General features: G+C 38.4%; 1 protein-coding gene across 3 annotated transcripts; it reads left to right on the plus strand.

Annotated features, from left to right (window-relative positions):
• The first annotated feature begins 432 nt into the window (after positions 1-432).
• Positions 433-18493, plus strand: LOC126381760 (glucose dehydrogenase [FAD, quinone]-like). 3 transcript variants are annotated; one of them, XM_050031232.1, is made up of 8 exons: positions 433-671; positions 11028-11244; positions 11406-12310; positions 12853-13069; positions 15655-15859; positions 16126-16337; positions 17125-17274; positions 17551-18493. In XM_050031232.1, exons 3-8 carry the CDS (start codon positions 11430-11432, stop codon positions 17815-17817), a joined length of 1932 nt encoding a protein of 643 aa, XP_049887189.1. In that variant the 5' UTR covers positions 433-671; positions 11028-11244; positions 11406-11429; the 3' UTR covers positions 17818-18493. The 3 variants fall into 3 exon arrangements, with proteins under 3 accessions (XP_049887189.1, XP_049887188.1, XP_049887190.1); XM_050031231.1 differs by lacking the exon at positions 11028-11244; XM_050031233.1 differs by lacking the exons at positions 433-671; positions 11028-11244 and adding an exon at positions 1426-1489.
• The last annotated feature ends 152 nt before the right edge of the window (positions 18494-18645 follow it).

Raw genomic sequence — 18645 nt, forward strand, 5'->3', positions numbered from 1 at the left:
TTTATTTTAGTACAACTATACACATACATAGGCAGATAAATTATGCTGTCGTAAGTATTAACCTATACTTACAGACTTTGATAATTTGAATCTATCCCTTGGAATTAGGTATAATTATGATGAGAGAATACATGTTGCGGTAGAAAATCAACAAAAACAGGTGTCCCGTTTTGAGTACGAGTAAGTATACTGCCGCAACACATTTGTGTCTAATATAACATGCATAATTCATGAAATTCTCCTGATCTTGCGAAACATTCAAATTATTTTCACAACCCAGCCTTCTTAAAAGTGCTTTAAAAGTGTTATGTCACCGATTATAATTATGGGCATAACATTATCAGGTTACAAAAAAAAACTGTTGCCCCTGCAAGTTCGGTTCAATTAAGATGGCAAGGTCGATCACGCTGGTTGGGTTTATATTGTGTGGTTGTCAGGCCGCACGCGCCCAAAGAGGCGTTCTCCTCCGCGCATGTGCCTGCGCAGCCTGCGTACAGAGCTGCTAAACGCGCGCAGGACGACGCACCACGTCCTTACCATACTGTGATCATCATACTAAAATGCAATGTTCCATTAGTGAAGTTGACTTAGTGCGTGAGTGCAATTTATAGTGTCAATGGTAATTTAGTGACTTCACAAGTGTGCATGTTGGTTTCTACTTGTAATTTAAGGTAAATATATCAAATTTAATGTAATATTGAAATTAACGGCCTCCGTGGTCCAGTGGTTGAGCGTTGGGCTCACGATCCGGAGGTCCTGGGTTCGATTCCCGGTGGGGACATATCACAAAAATTACTTTGTGGTCCCTAGTTTGGTTAGGACGTTACAGGCTGATCACCTGATTGTCCGAAAGTAAGACGATCCGTGCTTCGGAAGGCACGTTAAGCCGTTGGTCCCGGTTACTACTTACTGATATAAGTACGTAGTCGTTATATGAGTCATGTCAGGGGCCTTTGGCGGCTCAATAGTAACCCTGACACCAGGGTTGATGAGGTTGGTAATTCACCTCACAACCCACACGATAGAAGAAGATTGAAATTAGACGGAAATATAGAAATCTCCTCTAAAAATCTGTTAGTTAGGTACTACCTAACTTCTATAGGTGCTAACCTATAAAAGACGAATATAATATTTTAGGTAAGTAGGCACAATAAAATGTAAGTACTTACTTGCCGCAAATATGTTAAACTTTATAGTAAGATAAACAGTAAATACCGCTAACTATTAATTACTTCTTGAACTAATAGTAAGTACTTATACACAAAGAATTTACGATTGACGTAAGTGTTAATGTGTTAGATATCTGCAAATGCTATGATGCACTTTGCGGTGCAACGAACAGTGGCAGTGTTCATTAAATATACCTATATTTTTATGTATCAACTGATATATCTTATACCTACATAATTCCATACCGTATATAAACCGTGTGTGATGTTAGAATACACGTCTCATCAGTCGCGGTCCCAAGTTCAAATCGGGCGGGCAGGTACGGTCACGAGCATTAAAATGTATACACTTTGGTACCATGTCACATTAACTTTTTTGACAAATTGAACTGTAAGTCTCACTAAATCTCAACTATGTTAGTGCGACAGGGTTCTAAAGTGGGTACATTATATTGCTCATGACTGTACCTAATTTAATGTATCTGTGCAGTTGATTCTTATTTTTAGTTTTATAAAATAGATGGCGACACAAATTACAATTTAATTTCTAACACAAAGAGTTAAAAAAACATTTATACATTTCAAAAGTACATCCTCCCCATCCATCCATCCATTTTGGTTTTACAAAATAGAATTGTCAATTGATCCATAATTCTTCTTCTTCTAATCCTTTGATCCCCTATTGGGCTCGAATAACAAATTAGAGATCCATAATTAACTATAATATAAAAAGCGCCAGTTGGAAAAAAAAATGGTAGCTGGTTATAATAAATATACTTATTAAATATTACGCAGCGTAGTTTTAGTAGCTTGGTGAGGCGTGGGAACTTAGTTCAACTTGTGATGGATGTATCTTGTGACTATCCCAATTGGACGGCCTAACGGCCTCCGTGGTCCAGTGGTTGAGCGTTGAGCTCATGATCCGGAGGTCCTGGGTTCGAATCCCGGAGGGGACATATCACAAAAATCACTTTGTGATCCTTAGTTTGGTTAGAACATTACAGGCTGATCACCTGATTGTCCGAAAGTAAGACGATCCGTGCTTCAGAAGACACGTTAAGCCGTTGGTCCCGGTTACTACTTACTGATGTAAGTACGTAGTTGTTACATGAGTCATGTCAGGTGCCTTTGGCAGCTCAATAGTAACCCTGATCTGACCTGAACCAGAGTTGATGAGGTTGGCACAACCCACACGATAGAAGAAGAAGATCCCAATTGGGCCATCGTCATGAGCTTATGTTATGTATTAAAAAATGTTGTAAATAATAGTCTATAAATATGTCTAAATAAACCGTGAATCATCGTGATCAATCTGCTTTAGTTCGGTAGATATCACCACGATAAGAATATTAATCAAGATTTAATATTCAGGGAATTTAAAATACATTAAGAACCATGTGACGTCACGCGATGGGTTTTAATCCGTCACCAACTCACCCTCACCGTACCAACCTACCACACGCGAATGAATAACGTGCGTGAGTACCTATACACATAAATGTTCACAAGAGTAATTGCATTAATATACTTAATTAAGTATCCAGCAATTTATTACGCAGCAGTTTATCGTCACAAAAGCAGGTTGTGTATGTGCATCTTGCTACTACTGTGCAATATCAAATGTGGGCGCGAAATTTCGCATCCGTAGATAGCAGGTGCCATGCCGCGGGGGTAGGCCCCAATTAATTTTGACCGATTAGTGCGTTGTCCACGATTATTCTGCTCCAGTGCGAATTAGTGGCGAAAGAACTAAACTTTATCTACATAGCTTTTGTCGTATAAAAGAAAAACAAAATTGACTCAACTAATCGTAATGAATGTCACATTTCGTAAACCAAAATGCGAACTATTACTTTAAAACTGGGTCATTAACGCTAGATCCGTATAATGTAGTATCATGTTTCGGTGGGGTCTGCCTCGACCTTTACTCGACTTTACTGGCTAACATATGCCAAAACATTCCACATAGACGGGCCATGTTGCAACTGGTAAGCAATAAGATAACTGACTAAACAAGCTGCTTCAAATAAAACTTATTATGTATTATCGACTCAGCCACTTTGAAATTCTAATTTAGAATTAAGCAAGAATATGAACATACCAATGCAAACTTCGTCATTATTTTTGTATAGCGAGCTAATGCAGAATTTCTTTATCTTTTTTAATTGCATTAATCTTTAAACGAAAGACAATTCGCGCTGAAATTGATTTCTGATATTATAAATCGATACTCTATCATATCGATGTCTTGTAGGATTGCCATAAAGCAACACGGACCTCCGCTCCGCGGACCACGAATTCAAACGGTTCATAAAATGTTATTAACATCTAGTGTAACTTACCATTTAACGGCCTCTGTGGGCCAGTGGTTAAGCGTTGAACTCACGATCCGGAGGCCCCGGGTTCGAATCTCGGTGGGAACATATCACAAATTGTCCAAAAGTAAGATGCTCCGTGCTTCGGAAGGCACGTTAAGCTGTTGGTCCCGGTTACTATATACTGATGTAAGTATGTAGTCGTTACATGAGCCACGTCACGGGCCTTTGGCGGCTCAGTAATAACCCTGATACCAGGGTTGATGGGGTTCGTATTCCACCTCAGAACCCACACGATAAGAAGAAGAAGACTTATCATTTCATTATTGTTCATTAAACACACAACAATAAATATGTTTGAACAAAGCTCGTGTGCCAGCTATAACTATAATATAGTAGTAAATGCGTTATATATAGTACCTATTAAATACAAAATGAAAGGCTTCAGTAACTCCAAAGCTTTTACAAAGAAAATCGTTATGGACGTGCCTACCTATCCATAATATACAAGCACTTAAAAAGGGAACATACCTCAATAGCTACCTACTTAACTAAAAGTAGCATAAGTGAAGAAAGGTTGAAAGTGAATTGACATCACAATGCACTTGTTGAAGCCTCGTCAGTGGAAAATGCAACGCAATCTGCAGTAACGACTACAAACTGGTTCCACTTTTGCAGTAAGTAATCAGCTCAAGAACATCAGAGATAGGCTTGGCAATAGTTGACCAAGCTTCACTAGGTCACTTTTGTTTTTTTCTCATGACAGCAAAAAGGTTGCGGCAATTAGTTGAATTTAAATTACTGGAGGAGCTCAGTGGCGCAGCGGTTAATGCGCTCGGTCTGCGATTGTTGAAGTTAAGCAACTTTCGCAAAGGCCGGTCATAGGATGGGTGACCAAAAAAAAAGTTTTCATCTCGAGCTCCTCCGTGCTTCGGAAGGCACGTTAAGCCGTTGGTCCCGGCTGCATTAGCAGTCGTTAATAACCATCAATCCGCACTGGGCCCGCGTGATGGTTTAAGGCCCGATCTCCCTATCCATCCATAGGGAAGGCCCGTGCCCCAGCAGTGGGGACGTTAATGGGCTGATGATGATGAAATTACTGCGATAGAGTTATTGGATTTCGAACTTTCTTTACTCTGTAGTGGCCGTAGTTAGGTGTCAGCGGTGTTACAGACTTTATTTTTGACGTGACTTATTGTAGATTTGCCGCAGATGGCACTAACTACTTGGCCGGAAGTGTTACAGACATACCTACAACTCATAATGGAATAGGTAAGACTAGTTTTAATAAATGACGGACTTTCCAGCTACGTTCCTCAATAAAAATATAGATCGCGCTGTTCAAATTTAACGTGATAATTACTTAGTTCCTCATTGCTAGCGATACATAATTATTGAAAAATATAATCTAATAGCAGAGGCATATATAACAATAATTATTGCTTGATATTTGGATCAAATACGCATAGAAATATGTTGCTACCTATATTGCTTCTCTTTATTTCGATCGGAATAATAATGCGTGGTAATACCCAAAAACAAAGTTAAAAGATGCACATGTCTATTATCCATGAAATGAGAAGGTTAAACGAAGGCAAATCTGTATAGCGCCATCTATATTTTTTGGGGAACGCAGCCTGGTTATTCCCTCATTGCATATTTACTTAGTTTATTATTATTATTCCATTTATTTTTTGTACCAGGAATCACTAATCTACCTAAGTTGGTTCGTGATTCCGTAGTTTAAGACCTAATAGGTAATTTAGTTAAGCTGAAAACAGGGCTTTTTAATTAAGGTTTAGTTTAAGTGTTAATTGTATATAATTTATTTTATTTTGAGTTTTGTTTTAGTTTTATTTAATTTTATTTTTTTTTTGTTTGATATTTTTGTCTGTTTTTTTTATGGTGTAAATAAAGTTTAATATAATTAGGATTCTTTCGAAACGTACGCGTAGGTACGTAAAACTCTGTCAGCGCATGCTTACGATTCGGAACAAACCTACCATTCATTTTTTTTTGTTCTTCCATTATTTTATTTTTTCGCTATAATAACCAATTAAATACCTAGCGATTGAGCGATCACAGTTTGCGTTTAAAACTGCTTTCATTTTACCGGACATCTTGTTTACCAAACCAGCTATGCTTGACCTGTGCGCTGTGCTCAAATTTTGCAACTCATTCCCTACACGTACTCCTTCGAACACTATCTACACATATGAAAGCTCTAAGTAAGCATTAGTTTAAATGCACTGCGTAATATCCTAGCCGCGATAAAATGCGGAATAGCTACTTTGGGGACGACATTCTTGAAATTAATTTGTCTAGTTACTGTAATTTCCTGTGACATCATTCAGAGAAAAGATCATAATTACCTATAAACCAGCCTATCCGCCAGGTATACATTATTAGGTATCATCTAAAGTCACGGTCGTAATCTCTATGGAGTCATTTCTATAAATAGCTACGTCATGATTAATTATAGTGTATTTAATCGAACTATCGCCTATAATCCGTGCATCGATAGATCCAAATGACACTTGACCTCTAATGATATTAAATTTCTGGTTATATGTCTAATGCCAAATGATTCGCGGGCAAAGATCATCGAATGTTTACTATTAAGGACAGCAGAAGGCGCGGCAAATCACGACCGTATACCGAACGTTTATAAACTCTTATAATACTTATACCAAAAGATTTCTTACTAAAGATACAGAAAGCACGAAGTAATCGTCGTTTTTGATCCAAAGGGAATGGTTGCCCAATGATGAGGCAGTTATGATTTGTGATTGATACTTATAAAAATATATATTTTTTTAGACTTGAGGTAGAATACAGTGCAATCATAAAAATATATTTACTTACAAAAAGTACACTACAGGACTTTAAGCATCGAATAGTGACTGCAATAGGGATTACCTACTGGTATGCGGTATTGTACCTTCTGAATTGACAAACTTATGAATAGAATCCAATCTTTGATACTCGGTATCAAGTTCCAATCCGCCTCTAAGCATCTAATAATCAATAGTCCAAAGCAGTTAACGCGTGGCTTACCTTTGAAAGATGTATCTAAAGGAATTCTGCATCCTTGCAACACGAGCCGATTGATTGCATCACAGATGACTCGCGCCCACTCGTCATAATCTCAGCAAGGGCAAAACTGGCATATTTAATATTATGATTAATCTTACAAACATGCTAAAAAGTTCGTAATTTCAAATCATTCCAACGTGATGGAAATGACCAGACATAAAAGAAGAAATTCTTATTTTGTAAAAATTATACTTGGAATTCATTTTTGGCAATTTATTTCTTTCAGTGAATCTCTTAATACATAATAATGTCAAAATTAAATGCCCTTTTAACTTGAGCAATTTGTGTCGTATAAAATAAGTCATTATTCGAAATTGGGTACTTAAATTTTATGTGCCTGAATAAGAATAGGGTAGGGCTGTATACTTGTAGGGTCTAGTACAATAACAAATATTTAAACTCACAAATGTTTTTGTATCGTGGCTTAGGCAATATAGAGACCGGCCTATGGGATTTAATAATGTAAACAGACGTGTTTTGAGTGGCCGGGTTTATATCAACGATCAATGATGGGTTTCCATTTTTATTTGCCAGGAACAGGACCGATTTTTTTATTTTTTGTAGTAGTAGTTTTTATCTCCCTATCCATCCATAGGGAAGGCCCGTGCCCCAGCAGTGGGGACGTTAATGGGCTGGTGATGATGAGTAGTTTTTATAACGAAAAATGGATTTATAGTACTTTTCTGGTTCTGTACAAAGACGGCTTCCGATTAGTACCCCTAAACTGTTTTTACGTCTGTCCGTTTGTCTGTCAGAGGGTCTCAGAGTTCAACCTTTAAGATACATCTTTTGAACCATATTTGATACCTGGTTGAAATTTGCGCAGAATATGCATTATTATAGCGGAAAATATGGGTCTCCGACTTTTTTTTTCAACATCTGTCCCTAGAAATACGAGTTAAAAGTTGGTTGGGAAGCTCCGGCATTATTCTTCTTCTTCTATCGTGTGGGTTTGGAGGTGGATTACCAACCTTATCAACCCTGGTTGGGGTTACTATTGAGCCGCCAAAGGCCCTGACAATACTCGTGTAACGACTACATACTTACATCAGTAAGTAGTAACCGGGACCAACGGTTTAACGTGCCTTCCGAAGCACGGATCGTCTTACTTTCGGACAATCAGGTGATTAGCCGGTAATGTCCTAATCAAACTATGGATCACAAAGCATTATTGACACTACTATTTTATTCATAGTTGTCCTAATTAATATAGATATATTGTTATTCCCTCATGGATAAGGAATTATTAACAGATAGGAGTATAATAACCACTCAAACAAGAGTTAATTAGTAACTACACTAGGAACACCACAAGAAAGTTTCTCAATTAACTATGGCGGCCACCAATTAATTGTTTATTTACCGCTATACCGAAGCCGGCAACTCACACGAATATACTTATATCATTTATTTATACTTACGCTTAATTGTCATGCGAATCATATACAAGGTGTTAGTGACATCGTAACGAAAAGTTTGAGGGATGATTCAGAACATTATTCTAATTTGATATCAAGTATAATTTTCCTTCGCAAAAGTATGGAACTGAAAATAATAAAAAAAAACACTAAAATTCCATGAATTTTCTTTGAATATTCTTTTATATCAACTCAGAATCATGGTCTGAATCCCACTCAGTATTTGTTACGCTGCCACTAACACCCATAATATACCTACTTGTATAGCTGTATGTATTGGTATGGGGTTTAAGTGGCATTGTAACGAATACTGAGGGGGATGGATTCTGAGTTAATATCAAGTGGAATTTTCCATCGGAAAAGTATAGAATTGAAATTAATATATATTAATATTAATTCAGAATCACGGTCTGAATCATCCCTCTCAGTATTCGTTATGATGGCACTAACATCCTGTATAAACAATTCAGCACGTGTTAGAAAATGCCAAGTCACTGTTACCTTGTGGTGAAATGAATAAAATAAGTCAGTTTGGTCACTTGATCTGACTAGAAATCGCGCCGCACTGCGCCTACATTACTTTGCCAGCAAAAACTCGTCGGTGGTACAGAAAATCTCGCCACTGGAACACTTTCGGCCATCATCATCATTAGCCCATTGCAGTCCACTGCTGGACATAGATAGACCTCTCAAGGCGCGCCACAAATCCCTACCCTCAGCTTTACTTATCCAGGCGCTTCCAAACACCTTCTGCAAATCTTGCCCGGGGTCGACCCACACTTTCGGTACTGCCAACTATCTATAACATTTGTTTCTTTTTGTTTTTAGTTTTAGTAGTCTAGTTTTAATTGTTTATAATGTTAAGATTAAGAATTTTTAATTGTTAAGTTTATATTTGTAAAAGTGTAAAAAAATAACTAAGTATATTTATAAAGTAAATGTCAATAAAGTTTTCTGGAAAAAGCTTTATAGTATAGAAACGAACCCAAATCGTCGTCACCATTTAAGATAAAATTAAGCTAGTTTCTAGAGAGAAATTAAGAGACGTCCTCTCTTGACTATTATTCAATACAAAGAATCTTAACTCAAGAATTTCTTAACTAAGTTGACAGGTCCAATCCACTGACTGACTGTAAAACAGCTTTGTCAATCGTTGTTTCACCTAACAGTTTACCTTATAGACGGCTATACGGCTGACCTGCCTTTTCGTGGGGTCCATGCATTATAATGAATCGACTCCTACCCATGAAGTCCATATAAATTCTAGGTTTTTTATCGATATACTTATATTTGAGAAATTATCCTTTCCAAGAAGTCAAGTCATTAAAAAAAACCCTTCCTTCCTTCGACATCATGTCGAGCTTTTGTTATGATCATATAAGGTACTTGTAATACTGCTTTTATACGCTAGTATTCTACACGAGGCAAGCGTTCAGTTAACTAATTACCTTCATTGTTACAAGCGTGAAGCCAACCCGTTATTTATATGAACGTCCTTCTCTTTATTGGAAAATGTATTATACCTATTTCAGATATGCATCACTAAAACAGTTTTTATTGCCCGTATATAACGCACTCATTCCGGCTTTGCCATAAACAGATAAATGTCGCTACCAATAAACGCTGCCAATATAGCGTTCTCTCTCTTTATTAAATATGCTTTAGTACTTCTTTAATAGGAGGAAAATTCGAATAATATTGCTTCGTACTGTTGTAGGTATAGTACTTATACTTATAGTCGCAAAAAATATTTTTAATAACAGGCATCACAAATTTCGAGGATATCTGATGAAAGTGTCATGCTTTATCAAATGGGATGACATCTAACTTTCAAAAAAATAACAGCTCCAAGTGCTTTAAACCATTGATTAGGTTTCTACCTAAGATTGACAGCATGACAAAGATTAGAAAACTTTACTTGAACACGAAATTAATTACATAAACGAAAAAAACTTCTGATCGAAAATGTAACGAATAATTTCGACTTTTCAGTAAGTAGCTCTTGGCATGTACTCAACATTATTGTTACGTAAGAGTCTCTCAGAACAATCGCCCACCATCTCAAGTGGTATTCTCAGCCTTAAGACCTGTTTCCATCGCTTTGTTATTGGGTGACGGTCACTCTACGACACATGTTTCCAAATTCTGCATACATTAATTCTGATTAAATGACTTTTAATTACGTTCATTTACCCTAAACATGTTCGTGATACGACTTGTGGTTGCGATTGATGTTTTAAATTAGGAATTTCAATTTTACTTAGGTTCAAGTACATATTTGTGAATGTAATTAATGTTGTTGTACCTAATTATTTACCTATTTAGGTAGAGTTATCGATTAGATAATTGAACAGACATGTTAATAAGAAATTGTAGTGACATATTTTCTTTGCTAGCCTAAAAGAAAAAGAACTGCCTAGATAAATATGTGGAAGTAAAAAAGGCCTTTTTTCAGCAATGGGACACGACCAACTGGGCAATTCGTAATTTACCACAGATATGTTTTTATGTTCGACTTCTGTGATCTCTGTAATTTACACTTAGCACCAATACTCAAAAACTTTCTCTTAACATACTACCCGACCCTGAAATATAGAATAGATGCGATATAAAACCAATTTGAATTCTGTGGCGCAATTCTCGAATAGGTAATTACAGTTCCGAAGATCCAGAAGATGTGATGCGATTGACTGACTGCTGATTACTTGAGCTTGACACGATGCGCGCGCGTCAATGTCCATTTGTATTCATTCACAACACAGGACTTGCTAAGAATCCTAACAAAGGCCGGCCTTCAGATTCCTTTCGTAGACATTTTATTGTCTACATAAAATAGCCCATTTGTATGATGTACGTAGCAAGAAAAAAAACCGTTGAGATGATATCATTGCTGATTTGGTTAAGAATCTAATAAGTATAACAACTCATATCAGTATATGACGCGGCAGTAGTCTACATTGATTGACGATGACCCACTAAACGTGTTACGAATTACACAAACTGTCTTTAAATATGTTTTTTCATTTAAGGGACTATAAGCAAAGCAGGCATGGGCATCCAAGTACCATGTGAGCCGATGATCAGAGCTAATAAAGACGTAATTCAGAGACAAGATCTTTACGAGCTCATAACGTGCCTTTGTTGGACGATGGCGATAGTGTTAGCGTAAACACGTGGCGATTTTATTACCTAACGTATATAAAACAATGATCAAACCTTATAACAAACAACGACAAATAGATTGGGGTGCGTAATAGAAACTAATTTCATATATTTTTCCAGAGTTTTTATTATAAGTACAAGCAGATCAACCTAAGAGAGTCAACGTAATAATTTTCTAATTTGTTCCCGCAGGAATATTCTAGGTAATCATTTATTTTACTTACTTAACATTTTATTTGTTGCAGGAATGAAGAACACAGGACGGCAAAATGCGATGGATGTTATGTTTTCTAGTCCTAAGCATAGCGAATGGGCAACGACAGGCGAGTAATTTTATGGACTTCTGGACGGATTTGTTCCGGCCGCTACCTCACAGCCCACGAGAGGGCTTCCTACAGGACTACACACCAGCAGATCAGGAGGAGTTTGACTTCATAGTAGTCGGAGCAGGTTCTGCTGGATGCGTGATAGCCAATCGACTGACTGAAATATCACAATGGAAAGTACTGCTTATAGAAGCGGGAGGAAACGAGAATTTCTTTTCCGACATCCCGATATTCGCAGCTTTTATCTCCATAACGCCTATGAACTGGGGCTACAACTCGGAGCCCGAGGCGCGCGCGTGCCGGGACCTGCGCGGCAATGTCTGCTACCTGCCCCGGGGGAAAGTGCTCGGCGGCAGCAGCGTGCTCAACTTTTTAATCTATCAGCGCGGACACCCGGAAGATTACAACGACTGGGCGAGTATGGGCAACGATGGCTGGAGCTATTCAGAAGTCCTGCCTTATTTCAAAAAGTCTGAAAATATTAGAATAAAGAATTTAAAGAATTCCACCTTCCATGGTAGAGGTGGATACTTAGATATAGACTATTCTCCGTATTGGTCTCCACTTGAGACTGCGTTTAAGAGAGCAGGTGAGGAACTCGGGTACGAATGGAGAGACCCGAACGGAGAAGAGGTGATTGGCTTCTCAAAGCCGCAAGCGACAATGAGGAATGGCCGACGATGCAGCACTTCTAAAGCGTTTTTGGAACCGATCCGTTTCAGAACCAACTTGAAAGTAACCAAACATTCGACTGTGACGAAAGTACTAATCGACGCTGAGACTAAAACCGCTTATGGCGTGGAGCTGCTAAAAAACAACAAAAGGTAAAAACATTTGTTGAACAAATAACTGCCCTCCATCGCGTGCTGACGGTCCGTTTTAATTTATTGCCCACTTTACATTCACAACATTTACCTTTGCGTACTTACGGCATTGTATTTGCACGTTGTAACAGAGCCTTTGAATGGGCTTTTTATTTCCACAACAGACGTAAATTAAACCATCTAAATATACTACGGTTTACTCATTTACATCCATGGGTATCTACTATTGAGAAAATGCACACTTATCTATTTATGAAAAAATATGGAAATCAATCAGAGCAAGAGTAGAGACTTACATTGTGTAAAGTAGAACGTAGGTACTAAGTATTGTACTCGATTCAGCATTATCTTTGCAGCTAGTCGAGCGAATCGAATATGTTTGGATGAACATTCGAACCGAGCACGATAGATCTCGGATCTCGTTAAATAGTAATGCTGAGAGATGTATGCATGCTTACCAACAACGACAACTTTACGTATTTTTGAATGCACTAAAAGTACAAGCATTCCTGTTTAAATTAGGTATTTCCATACATTTTTAGAATTCAAGTCCGTGCGAAACGAGAAGTGGTGTTATCAGCGGGTACAATAGGGTCTGCTCAGATCCTGATGCTGTCAGGAGTGGGTCCTGAAGACCACTTGCGGGAGGTGGGCGTCAACCCTCTAGTCAACCTGCCTGTCGGTTACAACCTGCAAGACCATGTCACCTTCTCTGGCAACGCGTTCATAGTCAACGACTCGAGGCTCTGCGTCAACGACGTAAGTTTATGAAGGCACTTAAGTAGGTACTTATTTACTTATAATAGTATCATTTTTAGGGGGTGCGATTCCCTGTAAATGAAATTAACTTTTATAAGTTGACTCGAATGTGGGTGTTTCTCCACCAAATCCAGGTGGAGCAGCGAAACGGGTGGCGTGTGCTCAATTTGAATGTACTTAACATGACTTACCTACGTGAAAGGTGTTATTTGCTATTTTATTTGCATACATAATAGTACGTAGTACTTAGGGTGGTATTAATAAACTAATCTCAGCTTTGAGACTGCCCTCAAGATTATGTCAATGTGACAATTCTCATTTAAAAACAGGGACTTGAGCATGAACTTGAGGGCAGTTTCAGCTGAGATTAGTTTATTAATACCACCCTTAGTGCTTTGTTATATGTATATTTATCTTGTTGTTGGTATTAGGTATATTTTACTTCACAGCAACACAAATCTTCAGCATTGAGTAAGTTTTGCTCAAGTAGGTAAAACAAGGTAATAAAAATCTTGTAATTAATCCTCCTGATATAATAATTAGCTATCACGAAAAGCCATGAACTATCATTATGATCTAAATGATTACACATGCGTTTGATTATCGTACAATCGCGAAGTTAATCAGTTTCGGATGCAGCTATTTAATTCTGAGTGTGCGCACGTAATGCATCTGTAATATTTTCATGAATGAACAATCACGAGTACAACTCATTAGCTATTTTATGCAAACGATTGGGAACTGCGATCAATCTAATACCCAACATAACTAACTTACTTGTTAGTTCAAAATCCGTCATAAAGAATACGAGTATACTACCGTCACCTGTTATTTAATCGAATTATCTAACTATCATAAGCTTATTTTATTCCCTCTCCAACCTAAACCCCGGTACCAGACTTAAACCAATGAGTTATTAATTTATGTTAAGTGCAGTTTTCACCACCTCGATACGGCTCTATCATGTTGGTCTAACGAAAAGCCCGGTGAGGCACCCATACCTCTGAGTACCCCATAATTATGTTGGCAACATCAAAGTCATATACTTACATAGTTATATTTTACTGTAATATATTTTGCTATAGCAATGTTACAGGACTTAAGCCACGGGCTTTGCCTACGAGGAATGTTATTCTTATCTTATTAACTTAAGTAAATATTTCCTAGTTAATTCAATACAGTCCATTTATTACAACATCTCGAAGGGTTTTATTTACCGGAGCAACCATCGCCTCCAAAACCATACCCATTTCATACTGCGATGGATCAATCCATCAATAATTCTTTATTGCACAAAACATATACACAGGACATATACATACGAATAACAATAAGCACAATAGACGGACTTATTGCTGAACAGCAATTTCTGCCAGGCAACCTTAGGGTGAAAGAAGTTAGGGTAATGGATGTACCTCTGACTACCTCAATTGGTATATAGTCGTGGGCTTATGTTATGTGATGCTAACAAACCTTATTGCATCAGCACGTTATTTAGCCACGCAACCTTATTCGATTGGATTGGGAATAAAATAAACTTTAATTTGATATGAAATTCAATTAGGTAATAACTGATGAAGGTTTATATTTCTTACTCCAGATTTGGTCTATGTCTACCATAAACTGAAGCCTTTAGTAAGTAGGTATTTGGGAAAGCGAGAAAGCGTCTGCAATCTTAGTACTTACCTATCTATACGTGTAATGATTCAATTATTTTATTTGTAATAACCAATCATATACATCAGATGCAAATTAATATAAGATAATTAAGGTTATAGGTACAGTATTCGATTGTTTAGTTCACATTAAGTACATTGAAGAACGATACATCCCGGCATTACCATATTCGCTTGATATTTACATAGTATTAATAACGGTTTACTGCATTTGGAGTTGATTTAACGGACGCTAAGAAGCTTGTTAAAACTTTGCGAGAAAACTCGAAAGGCAATCGTAAGCCTTCTGTTAACTTCGCTAATTATCGGGATAATAGGTTAATGTCCATTTCCGTATAATAGGATGATAGGAAAATTTGAAATCGCTTGGTCTCAAAAATGTTTTGTACCAATATGAAAAAGACGAAACGAAAGTTATTGATCGTGAAACAAAGAAACAAAAGTCTAAAAAAATAATGGGTGCTGGGTATTCAAAAATTCACTACGTATGTAACATATATCTACCTACGTATAATACGATTGGGTTTGTATATCTTTTACCAATAAAATCCAAAATATATATCTTGTCAACCCTAGTACATACTAGTGGCTGTGCCCACGGAACTGTTCCATGGAACCTCTACGATTTTTTGTCCCAACGTTTTTTATTACTGTAATAAGTCGATTCAGTATACAGAGTGTAAGTGACTTCGTTAGGAATATGATTCTGAGCTGATATCAAGTGGAATTTCCTCTCGGAAAGTACATGAAAATGTTAGCGTTTTCTTTTTAATTGTTTTCAGTCCCATACTTTTGCGACGGAAAATTCCGCTTGATATCAACTCAGAATCGTGGTGTGAATCATTCCTCAAAGTTTTCGTTACGTGTAAGGGTGTCACTAACGCCCTGTAATTTGTGAAACTTCCATAGGCCATGGCAGCATCACCAATCTCCGCGACAGCATACCTAGCGGGACGGGGGCCGCTAACTCTGCCCGGAGGCGCCACCGGTCTGGCGTTTACGCGCACTCGGTACGCCCACGACGACCTCGCGTCCTCACGCCCAGACATCGAGCTCGTCATGGGCGCAGGATCCCTGGCCGGAGATCTGCTCGGAATATTACGCTCTTTGCTTGGTAAGTTCGATGATGAGCTTCGAAAACTCAGTGCACACAGAGATGTCTCTGTACCGCGAATATTGTTTGAGAGCGAATCGATTTACTTATATAAATATTCTTTTATTATTCAACAACATCTCTATATATTTCCTACGGCGTCTTTGTGATTGGGCTTACTTAATATGAATCAGTAAACCGCGCGAAAAATGAAAGAGACTTAAAAAGAGTAATCAATAAATGCAAATACTTAACAAAATGTTTATCTCAACAAATGCATTTCCCAGGAGTAACAGACCGTTGGTACTGGAAGGTGTACGGCTCCCTGCCTCACGAGGACAGGCAGCGGTCGTTCGCCATGAACCCTGTGCTGATCAGACCGCGCAGCGTGGGCCGGCTGACACTGCGCAGCCGCCGGCACAGCGACCATCCGAGGATACAGCTCAACTACTTCCAACACCCCGACGATCTCAACGCTTTGGTGGAAGGAGTGCGACTGGTAAGTGAATCTACGTATTAATAAGATGCACGGATGCATCATAAGATTTTACATGGCATTTTTAAATATGAATGGATCTAACTACTTGGTACTACTACTATATTAAGTATACACATATATATTACATCCCTACTGCATAGTACACTACACCTCTTGTTATGTACGTCAGCGAGAAGAAATATCTTTCTTGAAGATAAGCTTACCTGTACTGTCTCTTTTCTTTGTAAGTACAAATAAAAAGGTAAAAAGCTACCTTACCTACATACTTAGATAAATAATACAGCGGGGTATGCACGGTTAGTTATCGGTGTGGGTATCGTGCATACCTAATGTAACAGCCTTTGACCAATAATATAATCATAGTATACGAAGTTTATCTACGCAAACAGCATTTTTTTTTGACGTGTCTTATTGTAGATACGCCGCAGATTGGCCGGACCGGGAGCGCTGAAGGCTCTCCCCGGTACAACGTTTAAGACAACAGCCAGATGGGCGCGAACCTTGGCTCAGGGCGTCGTCTGAGAGGAAAAATATTTGAAAGAATTAATCGACCCTAGAGGGTCTATAGCGATAAGCGTTGATTGAGGGAAATCGTCGACCACGCTGGCGGGGTCGGTATCGGGGGGAGAAAACATTGCGTCGTGTGTTTGTTGATTAGAATACCTACACCACATAATATATCCTACATATCTACCGAAATCAAAATTCATTGTCTCTTGCACGAGCCGAACTTAATAACACATTGCTCTTGTTTCTTTATATAACTCGATATTTATATATTTATCAGGTGGAGAAAGTGATCGGAACCAAGGCGTTCCAGCGGTACAAGACGAGACTACACGACACTCCGTTCCCGGGTTGTGAACAACTACGCTTCGACTCCGACGAGTACTGGAAATGCGCCATCATGCAGACTTCCATCACACTAGATCACCAGGTTAGTCGATAAGTCGTCGTACATAAATATCTAAACGTATCCCTTATCGTAAATGGGGTGAGCAGAGCCACAGAAATCATAAGATGCAGATACTGTTAGGTACTAAAGCCTAAAAATAGGTACAATGGTAAAGTTGTGAAGTATACGGGTAATGGGATAATAACCTGCCACATAGGTACGGGTTGTCTTCTGACAACTTGTGGCTCTCTCTACCTCGACAGGGATTACGGATGTCAGTTATGTAGGTATCTATTTTATCTTTTTATAACTTCGCAGGTGGGAACATGTAAAATGGCGCCGGCTGGCGACCCAACAGGCGTCGTATCTCCACGACTGACAGTCAACGGCGTCAGCGGTTTGCGCATAGCTGACGCGTCTATAATCCCGCGCATCCCTGCTGCGCACACGCACGCACCCGTCGTCATGATTGCGGAGAAGGCCTCAGACCTCATCAAGGAAGACTGGGGGGTCATCGACACACTACAACACTCTAAATTAAAAAATCGGCAAAGATTTGAAGAAATTGGTCAAGGGCTACGATAGTTCAAGGAAAATCTAATTATGGCCATCTCGAACCTAATTACCGAGGTATCCTGCTGTAATGGTTAGCCAGTATGTATACTTATGTATTTGAATACGATCTGTTGGAAATATTAGTTTAAGGGAAACTACCTTCTTCTATCGTGTGGATCAGGGTTATTACTGAGCCGGCAAAGGCCCCTAACATGACTCATGTAACAACTACGTACTTACATCAGTAAGTAATAACCGGGACCAAAGGCTTAACGTGCTTTCCGAAGCACGGATCTTACTTTTGGATAATCAGATGATCAGCCTGTAATGTCCTAACCAAACTCGGGATCACAAAGTGATTTTTGTGATATGTCCTCACCAGGATTGGAACCCGGGACCTCCGGATCGTGAGCACAACGCTCAACCACTGGACCACGGAGGCCGTTCTTACACTAATGACTTCACCAAAAATCCTTCCGAAAATCCGACAGCTTAGTCACACATAGATGTTTGTTTATTCCGTTCTAGAATATAAGTGTGCACAACTAACGTCGGGTTACTAATAAAACTTAAATGTAGCGATTATTGTCGCCAAAGAGTAACACACAGCTCTTACCAAGCACAAAGGGGCTCTATCCTAGTCATAGTTAGATTGTGTTATAATAACATGTGAGAATATGAGTCATTAATAAATTATACAAAAATATGTTGTCTCAACTTTTATCATTTACCCTATCATCAAAAGTTACAAAATAAGTGATTTTCTATGCTATAAAGTAAAGTAATAAACTTTCAAGGTCATAAACATGTAACAGCTATTTTGTTAACAGTATAAAAGCACCGCCAATGGCAATAGTC

This window comes from Pectinophora gossypiella, chromosome 3 (assembly GCF_024362695.1).
Source record: "Pectinophora gossypiella chromosome 3, ilPecGoss1.1, whole genome shotgun sequence".
Classification (NCBI taxonomy): domain Eukaryota; kingdom Metazoa; phylum Arthropoda; class Insecta; order Lepidoptera; family Gelechiidae; genus Pectinophora; species Pectinophora gossypiella.

Bases quoted from the DNA above. Each gene is read 5' to 3' on its own strand.
- LOC126381760 (XM_050031232.1), top strand. From the start codon at position 11,430: ATGCGATGGATGTTATGTTTTCTAGTCCTAAGCATAGCGAATGGGCAA. The intron at 15,860-16,125 runs GTAAGTTCGATG...TGCATTTCCCAG, and splicing joins AATATTACGCTCTTTGCTTG to GAGTAACAGACCGTTGGTAC. The intron at 16,338-17,124 runs GTAAGTGAATCT...TATATTTATCAG, and splicing joins TGGTGGAAGGAGTGCGACTG to GTGGAGAAAGTGATCGGAAC.